The sequence below is a fragment of the Boleophthalmus pectinirostris genome, unplaced genomic scaffold (genome assembly GCF_026225935.1).
Source record: "Boleophthalmus pectinirostris isolate CB_2022bp ecotype Guang Dong unplaced genomic scaffold, ASM2622593v1 HiC_scaffold_4, whole genome shotgun sequence".
Lineage (NCBI taxonomy): Eukaryota > Metazoa > Chordata > Actinopteri > Gobiiformes > Gobiidae > Boleophthalmus > Boleophthalmus pectinirostris.
In genome coordinates, this window is record NW_026571353.1 from 35,078,430 (window position 1) to 35,103,470 (window position 25,041).

Sequence of the window (25,041 nt, forward strand, 5' to 3'; positions counted from 1 at the left end):
CCTCCGGAGGTCGTGGAGTTGCTCAGAAGTGACACCGAGGATGAAGAATTGAATGGATTTAGTGATTTGGAGTGAGATGGAGAGTTTGTTAAACTTGTTCTGTTCTGTTGTTTATGTTATAGTTTATCTGAAGAACTGTTCATATGTGACGTTAACAGTCTGTTGTTCTCTCTTCTATTGTTATTAATATACATTTCCCCCCCAAAATTGTGAGTTATATATGTTTTTTTCATCTTCATTACACATTTTTTGGCTGGTGCAACTTATACTCTGAAAAACACAGTACTCGCAGTGGAAAGAGGAGCCACAACTTTTACTCAAGTAACAATACTGCTTGTTACACTACCATATATTACTCAAGTAAAAGTAAAAGTATGTTGTGTATAACTACTGGGAGAACTACAATTCAAGTAAAATACATGTCTGGAAACTCTAAAAGATGAATTGTGGCAACCCCGCAGTGAAAACTATTCGCAGCCAAGAATTCACTTTATTTATGTAACTAGATCCGAATAACAGGAGGGATTTCAGCACAAATCTTCAAGTGTAAATTTCCCTTTCACAATATATAACTGAATAATATTAAAACATCCTCTGGCAGCGAGATGGGGCAAACAAAATTAATGTATTTTTTTATATCTGCACAACAGTATCTCTGTGAGCGCTGCCAAGAGGCTCTGTCTCTGCTGCCAACTGGACAAGAGTGTTACGTCCAAATGAAAAATGCAGATGTGGAAAGTACCATTGGTAAATCATAAGACTATATATTTTTGTTTTTACAGACACTTCATTATAAGTGAATCGAAAAAAGCCAAACTAATATGTCTTGTACTTTATAATTCTTATTTAAAAACGCCATATATGGTTTTAGTGTCTTAAAACGGTCACAAACAGTTCATGTGAAACGGTTTGCAGTGGTCCAAATTTATTCCTCACTTACTTTCAGAGCATCTCAATTATTTAGTTTTGACATTATGGCTACGTTCAGACTGCAGGGCTTAAAGCTCACTTCTGATTTTTTTGTGAAATCTGATGTTTTTTGCGAGGTCGTTCACATTTCCAGTTAAATGTGACTTGTATTTGATCTCCAGTGTGAACATTAAATGGCCCAAAAGTGTCCCGCATGTGCACTGGAGACACGACGACGTCTACCGCAGTGAGCGTGCTCTGTGTTTACGGAAGTTGTCCAAACATGGAGGCAGCATTGAGCACCTGGAGATTTTAAAGTTCCTCTCGTACCGGAGCCAGAACATGAACAACTTACTTGTTTTAAGGAGACTGAGAAGGAGAAGGACGAGCTTTTTGGCCGTGGTGTTTTGTGGGGCAGTGGCAGTGACGTCCGTTTAAAGGAACGTGTGGATGTGGAGACGGAGCCAAGAGTGGTGAGTGGTGATGTGCTTCACTTCAGTAACACGGAGTTCATTAATAATTTTCGCCTACTTCAGCGCAGAATAGTGACGTTTGTGATTTGTTGATAACGTGTAGGTCAGATGAATGCGCTTTGGCCGTTCAGACTGAAGTCACATGTCAAAAGATCAGATATGTATCGGTTTTAGGAGCACATATCAAAGCGGCCTGGGTCGCATTTGGAAAAAAGCAAATCTATGTTGTTCAGACTTAAAGATCAGATACAGGTCACATTAGGGCCTGTTATGGCCCCAGGCCTTAGTTGTAATATTTCTGCAGAGTTCTCTTGATTCCTGCTGCAGGAGTCCTGGTCTGTGATTGGTGGGGCAGGTCGACGCCCACCTAACCTGCAGCCACCTCCCCCTATTTAAGGAGATTACCAGCACCTGTTCTGGGCTGCTGGCCTTGGTGGCCAGTCTGCCATTTTGGTTTTCGTGTATGTAGTTTAGTCTTGTTCTGTTTTGTGCCTTTTTTGATTTGGTCACTCGATTCTGTTTGTGGGTTTATGTGGTTTAATTTGGGGAACTTGTGTTTTAGTTTAGCGTGTGTCCCTAAGTTTTACCACTCGTTTTATGTAAGCCTGCGTGACCCCTTTTCTGGCACAAAACTCTGTTTATTCTGTTGTTCTGTTTCTTAGTTTAGGTTGTTTTCTGTATATTTTTAGTGTTTTGTTAATTTACCTTTACATTCCTGTTAATTAAACATTATTTAATTTATTCCATTTTACATCTTGGTTTTATTTTTGTTACTTCCCTCACCCCAAACGAGCTGGGTCGTAACAGGGCCAAAAAATCAGATTTGGGTCACTTCAGGCTGCAGTCTGAACGCAGCCTTTGGTAAACAAGTAGCGTACTAACACGCCCTTCCTGATTATCAGACAATAAAATGGTTTATTATTGCATCCAGACATACAAAACAGACTTATTTTGACGTCTAGAGCAGCTCATACAAGATAAATGTTGATATTTTAACACTAGAAACCTCGAACATGAACACTGATGTGTGTTGGATTGTGTGTCTGTGTTGTGTATGTGTGTATACCAAAAGAATTAAGTATGTATTCTTTTCTGCACTCATAAAAGATGAGTTCTGTAAACAGTTCTGTCATCTTGTATCCTGTTTTATATGTGTTAAAAGTTCAGTCTAAACCCCTTTGGTCTGTAGAATAACATTAGCGTCTCTAAGTGAGCGCCCAGCCACCCTGCAGAGGAAACTCATTTCGAGTGTTGTATCCACGATTTTGTCCTTTCAGTCATTACCCAGAGCTCAGGACCATAGGTGAGAGTAGGAACGAAGAGCTTTGCCTTTCGACTCAGCTCCCTCTTCACCACAATGGTCCGATACAGCGACTGCATCACTGTCGATGCTGCACCGATCCACCTGTCAATCTCACCCCCCCCCCTCACTTGTGAACAAGACCCGGAGATACTTGAACTCGTCTCCTTGAGGCAGAGACTCTCCACCCGCCTGGAGAGGGCATAACTAACTAAACCCCTATAACTGAATCGAAGTGCAGTATTAATGCCATACAGTGGAGCCTTGTGGGCAAAGCAATAACATATGTCTTTTCTTGTATTTAATGTTACTCAATAATTCCTTGAACTTTGAAAAACATGCATTCAGGATGTGAACAGGCTCATCTTTCCACAGATCTGACCTGTAACATGGCCCATGTTTTTAAACTCCATACACATTCACTACACAGCAAAAACTGGAGGGTTAAAATTTCAGGGTGAAATATTTCAGAGTTGTTTTAAACACAAAAAGTGTTATTTTAACTATGTGAAAATTAAATGGAAGTTTGAGTTGAGGTTATTTGCCAGAGTTGATATGGATGAAGTTAATTCAATGTTAATTCAACTTCCAAAAACTAGAGTTGTAAAATTTCAGTGTAAATATTTCAGAGTTGTTTTTAACATAAAACATGTTATTTTAACTATTTGAAAGTTAAATGGGGGTTCAAGTTGGGGTTATTTGCCAGAGTTGATATGATTGAAGTTAATTCAACTCCCCCTAGTGTTAATTCAACTTATTTTAGTGTCAGTTCAACTTCCCTTGGTATTAATTTGGCACCTCCCACCAGTTTGAACCAGTTTTGTACATATTTTCATTTTAAATTAACTAAAATAAAGAGTAAAAATTAAACACCTCTTTGTGTCGTTTAGCTAAATCAGGATAAATCTACAAAGTGTTATCCGTTTACTCTAAAAACATCAATATAACTTTTGATGTCGGGGTTAAACAGGAACTTTGGTCCAGTGTTACTGAATTAACATTTCCAAAAAAAAAAAAAAAAATTAAATTAACTCTAGAACAGATTGGACTCATATAAACTCCGAGAAAATGTTCAAATTTATTCTGTGAGAGTACAATCACTTGGACGATTTCAGCCCTGGAACTGCCAATCGCTGCTGAACAAAAGGTAAAATGTCGCCGTGAACTTGAAAACAACAGCTTCGTGACATCACAAGGTGGAAGAGAACATTTTGAGCTTTGGAGACGTGATAACAAAGTGTTACTCAAACATGTGTGAATGAAACAAAACACAGCTCCAGGTTTATTTTCGAGGACATAACGACATCCTAACATCTTAAAGCTCACAAGAATCATTTTTGCGTAATATCGGACTTTTAACTGAGATTTGGAAAGAGCTAAGAGGTACGTTCAGGTGCGACATGTGTTGAAAATCGGATCATAAATACAGTTGTGTGTGTGTGTGTGCAGCTGGACATGGCTCTGGCCTCTTTGTAGTGTCCTGTTTGATAGATCACACTCCGGTCTTACACATGTGTTTGCTTCATTCTCCCAGGCCCGTGTCTCTGATGCTGAACATGCTAAAGACATTTCAATAACTCCTCTGTGTTTTCACAACTAATCACGGCGAGGGGCTTCCACTGTTACCGCGGAAACCTCCTCTTCCTCTACGCGCCGCTGTACACCCGACGCGCAAACACACAGAGCAGATGTGCGGCTGCGAAAAGGGACGGCTAGACTTCGACGTCTTCAGGCTTGAATGTGTAGATTTTTTGAGTTTACTAAATCTTCTTCGGGCGACAGAAGCTCAGTTGGTAAAAGCGTTTGTCCATTGTTGCGAAGGTTTGCGGTTTTGAATCCTGCTCTCGACGTAAACATCGTTGGTTGAGCGGTGAGATCCGGGTTTGCGGTCGTGATTCCAGCTCCCACAGATGAATGGTGTTGTTGTGTTCTTGGGCAAGACGCTTAACCCACCTCACCCTCAATCAGTACACTGTGATTGGGTGAGTGGTTTCTTGTTGTAAAGCTTTTTGAGTTACCCAGATTCTTCAGCCGGTTTGTCTTCGTAGAAACCGTCTGACCTCGCAGCATTAGGATTTGTTCGCTCGACGGTAGGCGGGTACTTTTTTTATTTAACCAATCACTGCTATTTGGTCGTAATGTATGTACCGTATTTTCTGCACTATTAGGCGCTCTGGATTATAAGGCGCACTGTCATTAAATGGTCTATTTTCGAACTTTTTTCACAAATAAACCGCACCGGACTTTAAAGGAAACACAACAGTTGGATGGGTCAGTGGGACTTTGTTTGTGGCGTTCACAGTGACTCTGGGCTTTGTTCAGTTGTGGCGTGTAGGGAGGGTGCTGTCTGGGACCGCTGGATTGTCGGCGTGTTCGCAGTGACTCAGTTGTTCATTTGTGTCTAGAAGTGGCACATTGCGCTCGCTTTTTTCGGTTCGTTCCTCCGTTCCGTTCCTCGTCGGCGTGGAGTGATGAGTGTGTCTGCGGGTGTGTTTCGCTGTGCGGTCGCTGTCTGCTCCGTGTGTGTTTGCGTGCGCTGCGGGTGGTGCGGCTTTGTAGTTTACTGAAGTCGCGCTGGGACACCCGAGTGAATTCGTGTATGGGGCGCTCTGGATTGTGGGGCGAGCGGTCATTTTTTGATGCGGTTAGAGGCTTAAGAGCGCGTCTAATAGCCCGGAATATATGGTAATGCGCCTCGAACCATACCAAACCATACCAACTTTATTTATAAAGCATTTAAAAACTTTACAGTTGGCCAAAGTGCTGTACACAAACACAGACAATGACAATCGCAGTTGAAGAAAAAAAATGCAACAGCTAAAAACATAGAAAACAGTAGTCAATAAGAAGAAATATACATGTCACTTGTTAAAAGTTAGTAAAAAAGGTAAGTTTTTAGGAGTGATTTAAAAACAGGTACAGACTTGAAACGGGGCTAACTGGTATTTTAAGCTTTTTCCAAATCCCGTAGGAAGAAGGGCAGTAACGTCTTTCCACTTGATAAATTTCACCAAACATTCTCTTTGTTCCGGCTTTAAATCCTCGATCTCGGGAATCATTGCAACGCAGAATGTCTGGCTCTTCGCTGATTGGCTGGTGCCTGAACTTGCACTTCCGGGGCTCTTGCAAATAGTCTACTGTTTTCCGATTCCTGAACTAGTCGCTCTAGAGAAATGAAATTGAACTAGGACTAGGTGGCGCCAGTCTGGCTAGTTTTGAGTGCCTTGAAGTTGGAAAAGTAGCGCAGTATAAAACAGACCATTTACCATAAAAAAAATAAATAAATAAAAAATTGTCTTACTTAAGGCCACAGTATGTAAAAAAAAATAAAAAAATAAAAATAAAGGCATAGACAAATTTTAGTCTCACCTGTGCCGTTGTTACTGCATGATTCTATTTCGATGGAAACACGGAGGTGACATAACCAGGCTAGAGCCACCTGGTGCCTCCGCTCAATTTCATTTCTCTCCAGCGACTAGATCAGGAATCAGAATACACTAGACGGTTTGCAAGACCCCGGAAGTTGTAGACGTGCACCGGCCAATCAGTGAAGAGCTGTGAAGCCATGACGTCAAACTCAAGCGTCTGTCTGGGTTCCTTTTGTGGTTCAGCACAACAGTAAACAAAGCGTCGAGATGGATGTAGACGAAGACAGACATTCTGTGTTGGCAACGATTCCCGAAATCAAGGATTTAAAGCCGGAACAAAGAGAATGTTTGGTGAATTTTATCAAGGGGAAAAACATTATTGCCCTTCTTCCTACAGGATTTGGTGCATTACGTTTGTCATGACTAAACAGCAGCGATTGGTTAAATAAAAAAGCCTACTGTCCAGCGAATGAATCCTAATGCTGCGAGGTCAGACGGTTTCCACGAAGTGAAACTGTCTGATGAATCAGGCTGGAGGTGACGTGCCACCTCCAGAAAGTTACATACTGTACCTTTAAGTTTTTGCCCTGACATTTTAGATGGAATATTCTGTATTAATGACCCGAGAGAGGGATCAATCCTGTTTTAGAACTCAGCGCTCCGTCCTTTCATTTTCAATTTACATGACCTGTTATGGTATTTTAATATGATTAAACTAAGTCCTCTGTGTTAAAGTTTGTAACTATATTTTTGTATCTTTTTGCTAAATGATTTTGATGATGTTTGATGTTCCATAGAAATCTGACATTTCTATTGTTATTCTTTTCTTTTTTGTGTGTGCTTATCTTGGACACAGGAGCTGAGGCAGAGAAAACCTTTTCATACGTGTATTAATCTGATGAGTCCACTAGTGGGCGCTGTTGTTTCAGTTTTGGGACTGTAAGAGTTGAACGACAAGAGCCTGTACTGTTAGAGCGTTTGATAGTTTAGTTTATCCAGAGCCAAATGGAAACATGTTGACTTCAGAAAGAGAAGATGATTTATACCAGATTTAGTGAGAGCTCCTCTTCACACGAGTTCCCAATAATCAGAGATGAATCATTAAAAATACTTGGTCTTGTTCTAATTATTGTTCATGCTCCTGTGGAATATGCTCCTAGCCTAATAAGGTTCTTTAGTGAGTTTTTGTCAACAAAAACAGGCAAACAAAAGACTAAACTCATAAAATCACTACATCAGTAAAAAAAAATAAAAATCTTAGGCTCACCCAGGTGTACTCTGGATGGACTGCATGTTTTTTTTCTGCATGTTTTTTTTTTTTTGTTTGTTTATTTCATTCAGAAAGTTGTTTCATAAAGTATAAAAATATATTAACAGTGTCACAACATCAAACATACAAGAAATTAATAAAAAGGAGCAGAAATAAGAGTCATCTTATACTATCTGCCCCTTTTGCAGACAATACATCAACACTAATAGTCAATATTTCTTCAGTACATTTCATTTCAGTCACAATTATTAATCAATTGCAAACAGAAATCATCACTTTTATGCGCAACAACTTAGTTTTCCTTTTCATATATACTGTACACATTGCACTTTATTTTATGTATTTTTTTAAAATGCCATTGTTGTACTTGATCCTTTGATTTCTTTGTCAAGACAATTCCACAAATGAACTTGTTTCACAGCGACGCTTCTCTTCATAACTTTGGTTCTGAATCTGTTTTTTTTTTAAACATGTAGGTTTCCCACCTCCCCTGCACCTATAGATGAAACCAAATCATATGTTTGTTTGAGTGAACCTTTATTATTAGTCTGTCTACATCGTCTACATCGTCCTTAATGTGAGCTCAGGTAGTTATTGGCTTTGCTCCTTCTCTCAGTTCCTCTTCACTGTCCCTCGGTGCCTCTCTATGTTGTCACTTCACGCTGATGCATGCTTTTATCACCAGTCGAATAGATGACTGTAATGCCCTGCTCTCTGGTCTTCCCAAAAAGAGTATTTCAGGTTTACAATTACTACAAAATTCAGCAGCACGTGTCCTGACGAGGACCAGAGGGCGGGACCACATTACACCGGTTTTAAAATCACTGCATTGGCTCCCTGTGAGTTTCAGGATCGATTTTAAAGTTCTTTTACTGGTTTTTAAATGTCTTAATGGTCTTGGGCCCTCTTATCTTTCAGAACTCCTTTTACCTTACGAACCCTCGCGGACCCACGGAGAGGCGTCTTTTCAGTACTGTGGCCCTCGTCTATGGAACTGCAGCCGGAGGAGCTCAGGGCTGCAGAGAACATTCATGTTTTTAAGAGTAGGCTCAAGACCCACCTTTTTAGCTTAGCTTTTGAATGAAATATCATATTTTTTACTTGTTTCTACTATACACATTTTAATTTATATTTATTTATTTTAGACTTATTTTTAGGATATGCAGTGTTTCCTCTGTAGGAGCCTCTGCATCAGGAGCAGAGGTCGGCTGTAGCTGTCGGGTCTGTCCCGTGGGCTCCTGGTGGAGAGTTGGTGCCTGGGCTTCATCTGTTCGGCTGTTTTGGGTGTCTGTGATGTTTGGTTGTGTCGAGTCGGGCAGCTGTGGGGGTTGGGTTGGTGGGTGGGTGGGTGGAAATGTGGGATTGTTTTTAATCTGTGTAAAGCACTTTGTGTTACATTTTTGTATGAAAAGTGCTTTATAAATAAAGTTTGATTGATTGATTGATTGACTTCAAGTTGTCAAGTTCAAGAAAACTGTAAAGAGTGCGGTGCCCGGGACGTGTGTGTGTTTTTCCTGAGATGCAAATGGTTTTGTAATGTGATATTTTAAGATTTTACTGTTTTGTTTTGATTGTGTGGCCGCTACCTCGGCCAGGTCTCTGTTGAAAAAAAGATTCTGAACTCAATAGGACCTCCTGGTTAAATAAAGGTAAAAAAAATAAAAATAAATTAAATAAAAATAATTTCCAAAGCTCAAAATGCTCTGCTGCACCTTATGATGTCATGAAGTGGTAGTTTTCAAGTCAACAACTGCTTTTAACTTTTTGTTCAGAAAAGATAGGCAATTCCAAGACTGAAATTATCCAAATGGTTCCAGTGAAGTGTATTGTATGGAGTTTAAAAACACAGTGGAGCACTTCCTGTATTACCACATAATAATAATAAATCTATAAAAAGCATAAAAATAGCAAACAGAAAACATACGAAAACAGACAATGATACAAACAATCCAATTAATTATAATAAATAAAAGAAAATAAGGAATAAAATCAAGCTGAATCTAATTAAAGGAAGGCCAAGCGAATAAAAATGTTTTTAGAAGTGATTTAAAAGATCCGACTGATGGTGTGAGTCTTATCTCCTCACACAGGTCGTTCCAAAGCCGAGGCGCCCGGACTGAAAAGGCTCGATCCTTCGTCCGGAGCCTGGACTTTGGAACAGTCACAGGGACCTGGCTACTTTTACACTGAAACGAATCACCGTATCACTGTATCGGAAATGATTTGCATCCAGACACATCGTTTCTGTGTCCACAATCAAAGCAAACCTATCCACACAGCTTTGAGCATATTTGTTTACATTTTACAGAAACTAAACTTAAAACCACACGGCTCATTTGCATAAACTGAGCCTCAAAAAACAGCTCTCTCCTTGTGCGCTGATACGGTTCAGCTTCTGTCGCACTAAAGGGCACGACTCAGTGGAATATGAGTGTTCTTTCTGTGTCTGAGGGGTGTCCTGCTGATGGTGAGTCTGTTCTGTGCGAGTAGTTCTAACTCCGCTGTTTCCCGTTTGTCTATCCTTTGTTTAAACTGTTTTCCGCAATAGCTTCACATGACCGATGTCACGAACCCAGCAAATCAGGAAGGTGCAAATCACAGTGACGTGGTCCAATAAGGATGACAACTAGAGCTCCTACGTCAGCGTATCAGCGTTTTCAGGCTTCCACAGGGTGCCGGATCAAATCTGTTGACTTTGTGGGAGCTGGCGGCACCAGATCGTTCCGTCTCTGGAGTCGTTTTCCATCGGATTAGTGTGAACGAACACTGCATCCACAACGAAAACTACTCGAATACAAACTAGTGTGGACGGGGTCTAAAGCTTCTGAAAAGTTCTGAAATGTAACTTGGTGCAAGACTTAAATGAGCTTTAAACGTGATCAGTAAAATCTTAAAATTGATTCTAAAACACACAGGAGCCAGTTAAGGGAAGCAAAACAGGTGAAATGTGATGATGTTTGTTAAACTTAGTGAGGAGCTGGCGGGAGGCGGGAGATGGGTTTGGAGTTAAGGCCGGAGAGGAGTAGTCTAGACAGGAAAAGATGAGCGTGTGGATGACTTTTTCAAAATCAGAGCCAAAAATTGGAAGAACTCATGTTAAATCTGCAGGATTTGTGAGTTAAACATGTGTGAATGAAACAACACACAACTCCAGGTCTGTTTGTGATGAGGAAACGACATTATAACACAGATCAGAATCAGGAAATATAATAGAGGTGACTAAAAAGTGCCTGTTTTTCCAGTGCAGCTATTTAAGTCTCGTTTTGACATTTTACCTTTTTGCTTTGTGTCTAAATTTGACAGCTTAGAGTCTGTTGTAAAAATAGAGCAGTAATGGTGCAAAAGGGAGAAATGACAGAGATTTGGTCCCAGGGGAGTTGAGGAGACAGCGGCTCTGGGGGGAGGGAGGCTCAATCTTAGACGCACACACCCTTTTTTAGTATTTTTTTCAATTAAAGGGCAAGTATTGAACTATTTCCTGACCTGTTATAATGTTGTTTCCTCATCACAAACAGACTGGAGTTGTGTTTTGTTTCATTCACACATTTAACACACAAACCCTGCAGATTTAGGCTGAGTTCTTCTCTCAAACTGAAAACACTCCCACCTTGTGACGTCATGTGGTAATACAGGAAGTGCTCCACTGCCTTTTTAAAATCCACACACCTTCACTAGAATCATTTGGATCATTTCAGACCTGGAATTTCCAATCGCAAAAGGTAAAAAGAAGCTTAAGGTTCAAGGTTCAAGGTTCTATATTTGTCATTCAAGCATGTGAGAGAAACAGCCTGTTTCATCAGCTGGTTTCATTTCGTGGAAACCAACCATGACCTTGCAGCATTAGAATTCGTTCACTTGATGGTAGACGGGATCTTTTATATTTAACCAGTCGTTGCTATTTGGTTGTGACGTATGTAACGTGCTGCTTATGGGGCGAACTGGTATATTAAGTTTTTCCCAAATCCCGTAGGAAGAAGGACAATAACGTCTTTCTCCTTGATAAAATTCACCAAACATTCTCTTTTCTTTAAATCCTCGATCTCAGAAATCGTTACCAACACAGAATGTCTGTCTTCGTCTACATCCATCCCGACGCTTTGTTTACTGTTGTGCTGAACCACACAGCTCTTCGCTGATTGGCCGGTGTGCGGTCTACAACTTCCGGGGTTCTTGCAAACTGTTTGTAGCTTATATTTTATTTATTTATTTATTTAATAGGGACAGTGCATATTAATGAACACCTACAACATTGCAGTGTAAATATGTCAGATTATAGAAAAATTTACAAATGTATTCTGTAGTCCCTCGGCAAGTAACACCACAAATTTAACAGAAAAAACAAAAACAAGTGACAGTTCTAAACTAAAAGTGTCCACAAGTCTGGTTTTCCTTTAGCTGCTGTTTCAAGTGGGATTTGAAGGTGGCCAGTGTTGGAGTTTCTCTTATTGATAGTGGCAGATTGTTCCAAAATGTTGTGCCTCTGACTGAGACACAGTTTGTCCGAATGTGATGTGTCTGTGTGGAGCTCACAGTTTCCCCTGGGCTGTGGACCTAGTTCCCACTGACAGTCTTTACTTTAATAAAATCCAGTAACGGAGGGGGGGGACAAGCCCATACAAAACGTACAGATAAAACATCCATATTTAAAATCAACAAAATTATTAAAATTAAGCAGGTTGTACTTGTCTAAAATAGTGCAGTGGTGAAATGAGAGTGGTTTCTTGTCCAATATTTTTATGGCTTTTTAAAAAAGTGATTCGATGGGTTTGAGTGTTGTGCGAGCAGCGAGTGACCGAGTGGTTCTGCAGAACTTTATAGGAGACAGATTCATGGAGTGTAAAAACATTCTACGTTAACAGCTACAGTACATTTTAACTTTAATTCAGCAGAGATTGGCAATTCCAGGGCTGAAATTATCCAAATGATTCTAGCGAAGATGCGTGGAGTTTTAAAACACAGCGAAGCACTTCCTGTATTACCACATGACATCACAAAGTGTAACAGAGTGAATTCTGTTTGAGAGAAGAACAAAACTCCGATAAATATGCAGGGTTTGTGTGTTAAACGTGCGAGAAAGAAACATTTCTTTCTGAAATATCACAAAATGTAGAGATGTGACCTTTTCTAACAAAAACATAAATGAAAAAAAAAGAAAAAGAAAATATGGACCCTTTAATGCGATACTGTGGAACATTTGGACAAGCAGGTGGCGTTTTGTCCTTCCACCCGAAAAGTTATCAGGAAATCTCTTCTTGAATAGCTGTATATTGTGTTTGTGAGAGTTTGATTGGTGTGAGAGACGCGACTTCGAAACCTCCCACACTGAAAAAATGGTCCGAGAGGGGTTGCTCAAATTGCAAAGACAAATTTGACCACATTTACATTTCTCTGTGCAGCATGTTTAAATCTTACAAAGGTCGCTTGATTGTGGCCGATGTGAGACCTGCATGTTTTAATCAGGTTGAGGAAGCATGACTTTGTGAGGCTCCTTCCAGAGTCTTCAAACAAAGAGTGACGTCCAGAGCTCTGCTGGAGCTGTGGGGAAGTTCATGAATGTTACAGTTGATGTTTCAGGAAAAAGGAAGATGTTTGAGAACCAACAAAACACAGACCACACATGAACAAAGTAAGTAAACCAACTAAAATTATTTTAAAAGAATTTTTCAAGTGTACTTCCTATTGAAACAGTTATCATGTTTCTACAGGGTGATGTGGCACTAGGAGACTTTATACCAGATGCCCTCCCTGTTTAGAGGAAGAAAAGCAGCACACGGTGAGTTTTGTTTCTGCAGATACAGTTCTAATGTTCTTGTGATTCTGTTCTGGTCCATTATTGTAGTAATAAATGCTTTAAGTGTATTTAAACATGTAGTAGATCATCAGACATCATGTGTAAACAGAGTCGTAAATCTTCACTGTCCAACTTGTCACAGTGTCTTGAAAACTTGTGACTGATGTTGTATTAAATAAAGAAAACATAATTTCAAAGAAACATTTCATGCAAATTTGCATCAGCAAATCATTTTCGCAAATATTTTTTGCATCATTTGAATCGTTCATCAAGGCGAGCACAACGCGCTCAGCGTAATTCTCGCGCGAAACACGCGACCTTTTTCTCTCAAGCGCACGCTGCGCGTAAAAAGCGCTCGTCCATGACCGCGCGCGTGTCCATGTGTCCAACCCACTGATCTTTTGTAGTCGGTAATCTTATCAGAGTCAACCCGGAGCTGGCCTCTCCTCCTCGGCAAGTTCTGTCTGGATGTGGATGGCGATTTTTGCACCAAGGAGCGATTTTTTTGGTTTATTTCGTTAAAACTTCATCGGTAACGGAGCCTTACGAGCAGCTCAGCGTGACCGGTGCGTGATTCTGCGGGTTGTAAAATGAACTTTTGATGCGTAAACTGTTGGAGAACGGAAGACAAATGGAAGTTACGTGTAAAGAACGGACTCTTTTGTACTTGCTGCTGTTCGCGATATGTTCGAGCGGCGTGAGCTTCGGGGCGCGGAGGTCCAACGTGCGGAGGTCCGGTGAGTACAAAGACTGGCGTTAAATACGGTTCATGCGGAGCTAATTTACGCTACATTGCATTTAATTAGCCAAAACAACAACAACAACAGAACAATAAGTAAATAAAAATAAGGGGTGTGGTTGTTTCTCAGTGCAGTGTTTGTATGTGTGTATTTACATTTTAGGGTTGTCAAAACACATTTGCATTTACATATTTTCTGTTCCCTTATATCAGACATGTCAAACTCAGGCCCAGGAGCCAAATTTGGCCCACCAAAATTAAAAACTGGGACTAAGCCGTGGAACAAACTAAATATTTATTGAAAAATGTCAACAGCGTCTGCATGTTTTCTCTTCTTTCGAGATTTGTCATGTAATGTAATAAAAAAACATGACTGAACCAGAGCTGACAAAACCAGGACTAAACCAAAACTAAAGCACGTCTAAACCGAGACTGAACCAAGACCAAACCAGGACTAAACCAGGACTAAACCAGGACTAAACCAGGACTAAACCAGGACTAAACCTGGACTAAACCAAGGACTAAACCAGGACTAAACCAGGACTAAACCAGGACTAAATTAGGACCTGACGGACCTGCTTTCGACCTGGTTTAGACCTGGTTTAGACCTGGTTTAGACCTGACTCAGACCTGTTTTAGATCTGTTTTAGACCTGATTGAGACCTGGTTTAGTCCTGGTTTAGACCTATTTTAAATCAGGACTGAACCAGGACCAAACCAGGACTGAAGCATGACTAAACCAGGAATGAATCAGGACTTAAACAAAGTAAAGTAAACAAACAAACAAAAAAAGTTTAGGCACATCTCTGGTCATGGACATTGATTTGTTTTTTCTTTCACTGCATAAACCACAAACCCGTGGCCAAAAGTGATTATCTGAGTTATGTTTAGTTCTGAGTTTGCTAATTTACACTACATTGCAGTTAATTATCCATTCACAATTAAAGAAGCAGTGTGTAACATTTCTGCTGGAGGGAACAACACAAAAAAAACCCCAAAATAACAACAAACAGAAACACAAAACACAAAACAACAAGACAAAATTCGGAGACTCAGATAAACATTAAAGAGCCGTCAGTATTAAAACCAAACAGATCCCTCAGTAAAAGCAGCCTCATTGTGTTTTGAGATGAATAAATAAATCTTTCTTGAAAACATGGAGTGATGATTTGGAGCGCAGGGAGTTTTGTTAAATTGTTCCAGTCTGATGGTGCTTTGAGTCTGATGCAGGTCTTGGGCACCACAAAAGAAAGATGATCTAATTGTCTAAGTGAGTATAGTGATGGAAATGGTGAAGTATTGTTGAAGAAAGGATGGACCGAAAAGAAAAATGCATTTAAAGATGAAGTGTAGCCAAGGAAAGCTCATTCTTGCATTAGAAGTAACCAGTCCAGTGTTGGAAACAGAACAGAGTGATGAGTGAGACGTGGACACTGCAGGATGAATCACAAACTGTTGAAGGGAACATACAAAGGACGTAGGGGAGAATCAGAGGTGTTTTGATAAATAATATCAGCAAAATCAATTATGGGTAATATTAATTGGGCAGTTATTCTTTTCCTTACCAGAAGGGTGAGACACTTTGCTGAACTGTATAGCTGACTTAGAATACAATTAAATTAATTCATAGAAATTATAATTTTGTCATTTTGAGGGACTGGATACCCAGCACATTAATAACAACATAGACATAACAAAATAAAAGACTAACACTAACAAAAAAACCCCAAAAAAACAAAACAACAACAACAACAACAATAGAACAATAAGTCAATAAGTAAATAAAAATAAGGGGCATGGGCTGGGGGATTGTGTCTAATACATTGTTTCTCAGTGCAGTGTTTGTGTGTGTGTGTGTATTTACATTTTAGGGCTGTCAAAACAAATTTGCATTTACATATTTTCTGTTCCCTTATATCAAACATGTCAGACTCAGGCCCAGGGGCCGAATTTGGCCCACGAGATCAAATCAAACGTGTATTAGAGCTGGTTTGCTGGATACAGATAGACTATAGAGACATTTAAAAAATATATATTTTATATTCTGCTTGTTCTGGATTCAATGTTTAAGCAAAACTTTTATTAAACATTTATTTTAATAAGAAAAGATTTAACATTTCATATTTCGAAAGAAGAGAAAACATGGAGATGTTGAAATTTTTCAATAAATATTTAGTTTGGCCCACAACTTGTGAATTTGACCCCTGCCTTATATCTTTTTTTTTCTTTTTTGGCAACCATAAAACACACTTACACATACAGTACATTGTCCAAGCAGATACATACACACACACTTTGACATTGTTCAAAAATTAAAGATATTGTTCTTTAAATTAAAGATATGTTGCAAAAAGTTGACTCTTTTGAGCTTTAAGTTGTGTTATAATGTTGTTTCCTGCTCAAAAACAGACCTGGAGTTGTGTTTTGTTTGATTCACGTGTTTGAGTAACTCTTTATAATTAGTTTGGCTACTTCTCTCAAGCTCAAAATGCTCTGTTCCACGTTGTGATGTCATGAAGTGGCAGTTTTTCAAGATATCAGCTACATTTTATCTTTAGTTCAGTAGAGAAATGATTCTAGTGAAGGTGTATGGAGTTAAAAAACACAGTGGAGCATTTCCTGTGTTGAGTGTTTTCAATTTGAGAGAAAAACTCGGCCTAAATCTGCAGAGTTTGTGTGTTAAACATGTGGGAATGAAACAAAACACAACTCTGCGTCTGTTTGTGACGAGGAAACAACATTATAACAGAGATCAGAACATCGCAGAGGTGAAAGTTGCGTCTTTATTGTCCTATTTTCTAATATTATGTCAAGCTTTTCTATTATTTATTCATGCTTCCTCTCAAATGTCCAACCGGGTTTCTTGCCAAGTGTGTCAGGATTAAAAATATGTGAAATCGTTTACTGGTGGTTACAGTGAAGAGTCCAAAATAGTGGTGACCTCTTTGCAGTGTTGGTTTTAGAACACGCAGCAGATGTTGATGAAATCTGAAGTGGGATGAGTTGAAAAAAACATAAAAAGAAGATGTATCGTTTGAGATTTTTTAATAAACTTTTTGTGTTTACGTTTTGCCATTTTTTATATTTAGTTGTTTGTTGTAAAGAGAGAGAGAGCTCAGTTAAAGATGCACTGTGTAACTTTTTGGTTGGGTCTGTCACCTGAACCGAACTTTTGTGCCGGATACGGACTAAACCAGGACTAAACCAGGACTAAACGAGGACTAAACCAGGACTGAAACCAGGACTAAACCAGGTCTAAACCAGGATGAAACCAGGACTAAACCAGGACTGAACCAGGACTAAAGCAAGATTGAACAAGGTCTAAGTCAGGACTAAACCAGAACTAAACCCGGACTAAACCAGGTCTAAACCAGGTCTAAACCAGGACTGAACCAGGACTGAATCAGGTCTAAACCAGGATCTAAACCAGGACTAAACCAGGACTGAACCAGGACTAAAGCAAGATTGAACAAGGTCTAAGTCAGGACTAAACCAGAACTGAACCCGGACTAAACCAGGTCTAAACCAGGTCTAAACTAGGACTAAACCAGGACTAAACCAGGACTAAACCAGGTCTAAACCAAAACTGAACCAGGAAGGAACCAGGACTGAACCAGGTTTAAACCAGGACTAAACCAGGTCTAAATTAGGGAGGAACCAGGAAGGAACCCGGAGTAAACCAGAACTGAACCAGGACTAAACCTGGATTAAACCAGGACTAAACCAGGACTAAACCAGGACTAAACCAGGTCTAAACCAGGACTGAACCCGGACTAAACCAGGACTAAACCAGGACTAAATCAGGACTAAACCAGGACTAAACCAAGATTGAACCAGGTCTAAGCCAGGACTGAACCAGGACTGAACCTGGACTAAACCAGGACGAAACCAGAACTAAACCAGGTCTAAACCAGGACTGAACCAGGACTAAACCAAGATTGAAACCAGGACTGAACCAGGTCTAAACTAGGACTGAACCAGGACTGAACCAGGACTAATCTTGGACTAGGACTTGTTACTGCCCCTGAGAGAACCCTGAGCCTGTGAAGAAGGTTCCGGCTTCGATCCCCGAGTCGCCCGGGCCTTTCTGTGTGGAGTTTGCATGTTTCTCCTCGTGTCTGGACGGGTTTCCTCCGGACGCTCCGGGTTCCCCCATCAACCCAGAACACGCTCCAGGTCTCCAAGAACAGTTGATAGTCAAGATCAGTTAAATACAATCAATCAGTGAACCTGCCCAGGGACGACAGGTGGAAATTCGCACTGATGCTACAACCTGAAGTTCAAAGCATCTCTCCTGTTAGGGTTAATGTAAAAATAGTGCGGTGTCCCTGTCTCAAATAAATAAACAACAGTCTAAGCACGGCAGCGTATCGCCGACGCTCACATGTAAGAAAAGAAGGTATGTATGTATGTATTCTAGTCTCAGCCTCGCCAGATCCTCAGTCTTCTCTGCTCAGCATGAAGTCTGGAGGAGTACTGACGTTTTCGACCATTTTTATATACGAGTTTCCCTACACGCTGCCAATACGCCGTTATACAGTAACTATCTTGGTCCGGGGCCGTATCCAAACTACTCTGATCCCAAAGGGGCCCTGAAAAAAAATAATGGCATATATATAGTCCAAAAATAACAATAAGTTCAAATATTTGTGCAGAGAAACGCAAATCTATTACAGAAATCTTTTTTAATTGATGAACTCTTTCTTTTACAAAATATTATAATATTATGAACAACCTGAAACCGGAATAAGTCAGTTTTTCTTGGAAAATCCTGCACTCGGCTCCACTTTTCTCATGTTGGACATTTTTCTGATGAGGGTGTCACGGTCAACAGTCAAAACGATCGTCCTTTAAGAGCGTTTGGAAAGAGACAAGTCTTCATTTGTGCTGCTCTGGTGGGAGGGGCCACGTACAGAGACACTGGAGACGCTGCTGTGATAAACACCACAGAAAATTAACAATATTTTAATAGAAAATATAATTCAGATATTTTAGTAGAAAATCAGCCGAGGGCCAGATTAAAGGTTTTGAAGGTCCGGATCCGGATCTGTTTGCCACCCCTGAGTTAGAAACACAGCAAAAAGTGGAGTGTTAAAATTGACTCTCACAGAATCAACTTGAACATTTTCTCAGAGTTTATTTGAGTCCAGTCTGTTCTAGAGTTAATTTAACATTTTTGGAAATGTTAATGAAGTTACACTGGGCCAAAGTTCCTGTTTAACCTCGAAATCCAGAGTTATTTTAATGTTTTGAGAGTTAACGAATAACACTTTGTACAGTTTCTGATTTAGCTAAACGCACGGAGGTGTTTTATTTTATTTATACTTTATTTTATTTTATTTAAGATGAAATTATGTACAAAACTGGTTCAAACTGGTCTTCTCTCGCAAGAGTTTGAAGTGGTGAACGGGAGGAGCCAAATTAACACTAAGAGAAGCTGAATTAACCTCAACCACATCAACTCTGGCAAATAACCCCAACTCGAACCCACGTTTAACTTTCAAATAGTTAAAATAACACTTTTAGAAAACAACTCTGAAATATTTTACCCTAAAATTTTAACCCTCCAGTTTTTGCGGGGAACACGTTCAGTAAGTTCTGCGGTCGTCTGAACATGTCAAATACGTCGCATACGTCAAAATGCGTTGGAGGTAAGTTCGATATAAGTATTTGGACTTATGGGTAACTTACAATTAACCTGTGTGAACGATCTTACCGACACAATTTATGACCTACGTATGCTGGACGTGTAGGCGAGTTTCAGCTGACGTCATTGTTATTAAAAGCCCGCGTTGCTGCTGGGAAATATTTTGGTCGGAGGCAAGAAACACGGTAGCGTCAAACACAGTGCGTAACCTCGCGTATTTATCCCCGATAATGGTAAATTCCTGCTGCGTTATCGGATGCACAAATAGAAGCACGGAAGAAGGAAAATGTCTTTTTCGTATTCTGAGTGAATTAAACGGCTTTCAAACATCCGCAGAGCAAACGTAGAAGATCCTAACAAACCGTGGACTCCAACAAGTTCAACAACACATCGAGACTCTTGGAGGTTTTCATCTTTTCTGCTGTGAATGGCCCAGGAGTTTCCACCAAGTCATTGTGGATTTCGCCGAAGTGAATATTTGTCCAGGTAGTTGGTGATTCTGACCAGAAATTTGGTTTGGTCCACCTTTTGTCGGGGTTGAAAAGGGTGATTTGGCTCCGTCGATGCTTATGACCAATTTCTGGTCAAATGGTCTTGGGTCCTCTGCCGTTAGAGTGGATAAATAACCGGGATCAATACCCTTTACGTGCTTTCTCGCTCCGTCCGTCATGTTGAATTAGTGTTTATATAATTTATAATAATTCCCAGCATGCAACGCGCGCTTTTGTCAACAATGAAACTCGCCTGTAAGCGCATGCTGGCATACGTCGAGAACTTTTAAGCATGCTTATCTGACGTGACTAAATCGTCCAAGTGTGACAGGCCTGTAAGTCTTCAGTTTCTCTATTCTAACCTTTATCTGGTTAAAAATCGAATGCAAAATGAAATGTGCAACGTCCAAAAAGAAAAAAAAGTCAGTAGTGTTGTTGTATTTAGTAGCAAATATGTTGTACAGAATAAAATACTACCAGAACCAAAACACATTTTAAACAAAGAAACAGCAGGAGACTCGTGATTGGCTGAGGCCTGTGCTCTGTCTCTTTCTCTTTCTTCTGCTTCTCTTTCTCTCTATTTCTCTCTCTCTCTCTGCTCTTCTTCACTTTCTCTCTCTCTCTCTCTATCTCCCCCCTTTCTCTCTTTTCCTCTGGGCGTTCCTGTCCTCTCTGTCTCTGTCAGGTCTCTCTTTCTCTGCTCTTCTTCACTTTCTCTCTCTCCCTCTACCTCTCTCCTTCTTCTTTGTCCCCCCCCTCTTCCTCAAGGCGTTCCTGTCCTCTCTGTCATGTCTCACTGTTTTCTCTTTCTCCCTCTTCTACCTCTTTCTCTCCCTCTCTCCTCATCTTCTCTGCCTCCTTCTCTCTCTCTCTGCCCCTCTCTCTCCCTTTCTCCCTTTTCCTCTTTCCATCTGCTGTGCTTCTTTCTCTCTCTCTCTTTCTCCCCCTCCTCTCTCCTCATCTTCTCTGCTTCCTTCTCTTTCTCTCTCTCTCTTTTCTCTCTTTCTTGTCTCTCTCCCTTTCTCCCTCTTCCCCTCTCCATCTGCTCTTCTTCAGTTTCTCTCTCTCCCCTCTCTCTCTTTCTCCGTCTGCTCTCCTCCCTCTCTCTCCCTTCGCTTTCTCTCTGTCCTCGCTCTCTCTGTTTTCTCTTTCTCGCTCTTCTTCTCGCTCCATCTTCTATCTCTCCCTTGTTCTCTTTTTCTCCCTCCCTCTCTCTGCTCTCTCTCTCTCTGCCCCTCTCCATCTGCCCTGCTTCTCTCTCTCTTTCTTCTGCTCCTCTTTCTCTCTCTATCGATACTCTTCTTCACTCTCTCTCTCTCTCTCTCCATCTTCTCTGCCCTCCTCTCTCTCGCTCTCTTCCTCTCTCTCTGTTTTCTCTTTTGCCCCTCTTCCTCTCTCTCTCTTCTACCTCTCCCTTGTTCTCTTTTTGCCCTCTTCCTCTCTCCTCATCTTCTCTGCTTCCTTCTCTCTCTCTCTCTCTGTCTCCCCCTCTTCCCCCATCTCTCTCTCTCCCTTTCTCCATCACCTTTGCTTCTTTCTCTCTCTCTTCTCTCTCTCTCCCTTTCTCCCTCTTCCCCTCTCCATCTGCTATGCCTCTCTCTCTTTCTTCTGCTCCTCTTTTCTCTCTCTCTCTCTCTCTTCCTCTCTCTCTCCCTCCATCTTCTCTGCCCTCCTCTCTCTCCCTCTCTTTCTCTGCTCTCTCCCCCCTCTCTCTTTCTCCCTCTACTATCCTCCCTCTCTCTCTCTCCTCTCTTTCACTCTCTCTCTGTTTTCTCTTTTGCCCCTCATCATCTCTCTGTCTTTCTCCATCTCCCTCTCTCCATCTTCTCTGCCCCCTTCTCTCTCTCTCTCTCTCTCTCTCTCTGTCTCCCCCTCTTCCCCCATCTCTCTCTCTCCCTTTCTCCATCACCTTTGCTTCTTTCTCTCTCTCTTTCTCTCTCTCTCTCTGCTCTCTCTCTCCCTCTTCCCCTCTCCATCTGCGATGCTTCTCTCTCTTTCTTCTGCTCCTCTTTCTCTCTCTATCTCTGCTCTTCTTCACTTTCTCTCTCTCTCTCTCCTCCTCTCTCTCTCCCTCCATCTTCTCTGCCCTCCTCTCTCCCCCCCTCTCTTTCTCCCTCTACTATCCTCCCTCTCTCTCTCCTCTCTTTCACTCTCTCTCTGTTTTCTCTTTTGCCCCTCATCATCTCTCTGTCTTTCTCCATCTCCCTCTCTCCATCTTCTCTGCCCCCATCTCTCTCTCCCTCTCTCCCTCGTTCTCTCTCTCCACCCCGAGGCGCTCCTGTCCTCTCCGTCTCTCTCCGTCTCCGTCACGCTCTTTATCTGTCTTTGTTTTCCTCAACACTTCTTCTGTCCCACTTTTCCCTCGTTTTTCACGCTCTCCATCACTTCCTGTTGCACATTCTGTCACTCACGCCCTTCCCTCCTCCTCCTCCTCCTCCTCCTCTTCTCTCCATCATCTCTCTTTCCTCTTTCTGTCTCTCTTTCGTTCTAGTCCCCGATCGTCTTGGTTGTTTTTAACGGAGAGGTCTAAAAGCACGTGGAGCAGACAAATATTATGGAGGAAGAAATCGAAATTGTTCGCAAAATTTAAATGTATTTTTATGTATATATTTTGTTTTAATTATTTATTTTATTGTTTATGTATTCATTATGATTTATTTATTATTTTTATTTCTGTACTGAAACAAAAATAGGAGTAAACAAGTAAAATAGAACAAGACTTTTTGTACTTAAAACATGAAAATACATCTCGCTACACTTAAAATAAGAAAAAGCAACAACTTTTTGCACTTAAAATCGAATGTTGCTTGAATTAAAAAACACACTTATTCCACTGGTAGGTAATTCTTGTCTTAATGAGATGTTCTTAATTAAATTTTAATTTAGGTAGATTTTTTTCCTGCTTTTTTCCAGTGTACCTAAAAATTGTGTAGTTCTTTTCCCACTTTGACCATTTTTTTGACTTAAAATTTTACTTCACATGACATACAGTGGTCTAAAACTCCTTTATGCACACAGACATTATTTTTTAACAAATTAAAAATAAATAAATAAATATTTTGTTGAAGTGTCAGAATTTTTTTTTTCTTTTGTGTAAATTGTGATGAACTTTTAGATAAAATTCTCTCTATACTGTACTTCCTGTAATTTTCATCATAGTTTTAAATTTTTCTTTCCAAATTGCTTCTTAATTTGTGTAAAAGTCAAAAAATCTTTTATATTTACAGCACTATTCTCCAACCAAATTAAGCCAAAATTTGAGAATTATCAAAACCTGCCACACACACTTTAACTTAAAAAAAAATCGTCAGTCTATATCAGGCATGTCCAAACTATGGCCCGGGGGCCAAATGCGGTCCTCAGACAAATTTTTCTTGGCCCTCAGAGTTCAAGGTGAATTGGCCCAAATGACCTTGCATCAATTAAAAATGATTTTTTTACTGCAAGTTTTTTGAAAATCTACCTCAATATAACTAATATTGAATATTTAGTGTTTGGTTTTAAGGATTTCAGCATGAATAAAGACCGATGGCTCTTTCTAACGTATTAAACATGCACATATTTCAATTATTCACTGTATTGAGCACCAGTCTACGGCCCTCGATCGGCCCTCTGCTTCGTCTACGTTTAGATATGTGGCCCTTGATGAAAAAAGTTTGGACCCCCCTGGTCTATATCAAGAAAAGTGAATCTTTTTTTTGTGATATCACACGGTCCTGTTCAATCCGTGTGTCATTCATTCATTCGTTTTTCAAAATTAAAACAAAAATATCATTATTTGTCTCCAAAACCAAAATGAAAAAAAAAAAACAGATAACGATTCCTTTTTTCATTTTTCGATTTCGTGTTTAAATGAAAAAAAAAAAAAAAAACAGATAACGACCGTTTCCCATTTGGTTTAGTCCTGGTTCATTTCTGGTTTACAGCTGGTTTAGACATGTTCAGTCCCGTTTTAATCCTGGTTTAGCCCTGGTTTAATCCTGGTTTAGAGCTGGTTTAGACCTGTTCAGCCCTGTTTTAGTCCTGGTTTAGTCCTGGTTCAGTCCGTATGCAGTGCAAAAGTTCGGCGCCGCAGTTTAAACACAAAATGAAAAAATGAAAAAATGAATCGTTATTCATTTTTTCATTTTAATTTTGGAGACAAATAATGAAAAAAAATGTTGTTTTTTTTTTCCGTTTCTTATTTTTGGTTTTATTTTGAAAAATGAATGAATGAACGATACACGGATTCTGTACCCTTCCTTCCTTTCTTCTTTTTATCCACGTCTCTTCATACGTCTCTCTCCTCCCTCCCTCTTCATCTCGTGTCTCGGGGTCTGTACTCGTCTGCGAGTTAATTCAGACTCTATAGTGACATTTGTGTTTTTTGACAGATTTTGGGGCGTTTTTTTTTTTGCCTCCGGGGTTTTGTGTCACTGCGGATGTGGTCAGGTTTGTGACCGGAGCAGACGACACGACTTTGAAAGATCAGCGCAAAAAGAAAAACAAGACAAAGGGCGAAACAACAGAAGCGAGTATTTGTTCAGTCATTAAAGAGCCAATATTTTATGATCTTTGTTATAATGTTTCGTCGTCATAAACAGACCTGGAGTTGGTGTTTTGTTTCATTCAGATGTGGTTAACACACAAATCTCTTCTCTCAAACGGGAAACACTACAGGAAGTGCTCCACTGTGTTTTTAAACTCCGTACATCTTCACTAGAATCATTTGGATAATTTTAGCCCTGAAATTGCTGATCTCTACTGAAGTAAAGGTACAATTTTGAGCTTTGGAGATGTAAACAGATTAATAATAAAGGATTAAACATGTGAATGAAACAAAACACAACTGTTTTTGAGGAGGTAACATCATTATAACATGGCTTAAAGGTTCGCTATGTAGTTTTCTCCTGCTTGTTTCTATGGAGATTTCATTGCTCTGCCTGGAATTTTCTGGTCTGGTTCATCAGATGGTTTCACTTTGTGGAAACTGTAGGAAGAAGGGCAATAACGTCTTTCCCCTTGATAAAATTCACCAAACATTCTCTTTGTTCATTCTCTGCTCCAAAAGGGA

The 25,041-nt window shown here is 40.2% G+C and overlaps 1 protein-coding gene across 1 annotated transcript in view; it reads left to right on the forward strand.

Moving 5' to 3' along the window:
- The first annotated feature begins 13,742 nt into the window (after positions 1-13,742).
- LOC110153493 (pikachurin) overlaps positions 13,743-25,041 on the forward strand; it is a 69,191-nt gene continuing 57,892 nt past the window's right edge. Inside the window, exon 1 of the mRNA XM_055161960.1 lies at positions 13,743-13,848. Coding sequence (XP_055017935.1) covers positions 13,743-13,848 — 106 coding nt within the window. The remainder of the gene's footprint in view (positions 13,849-25,041) is intronic.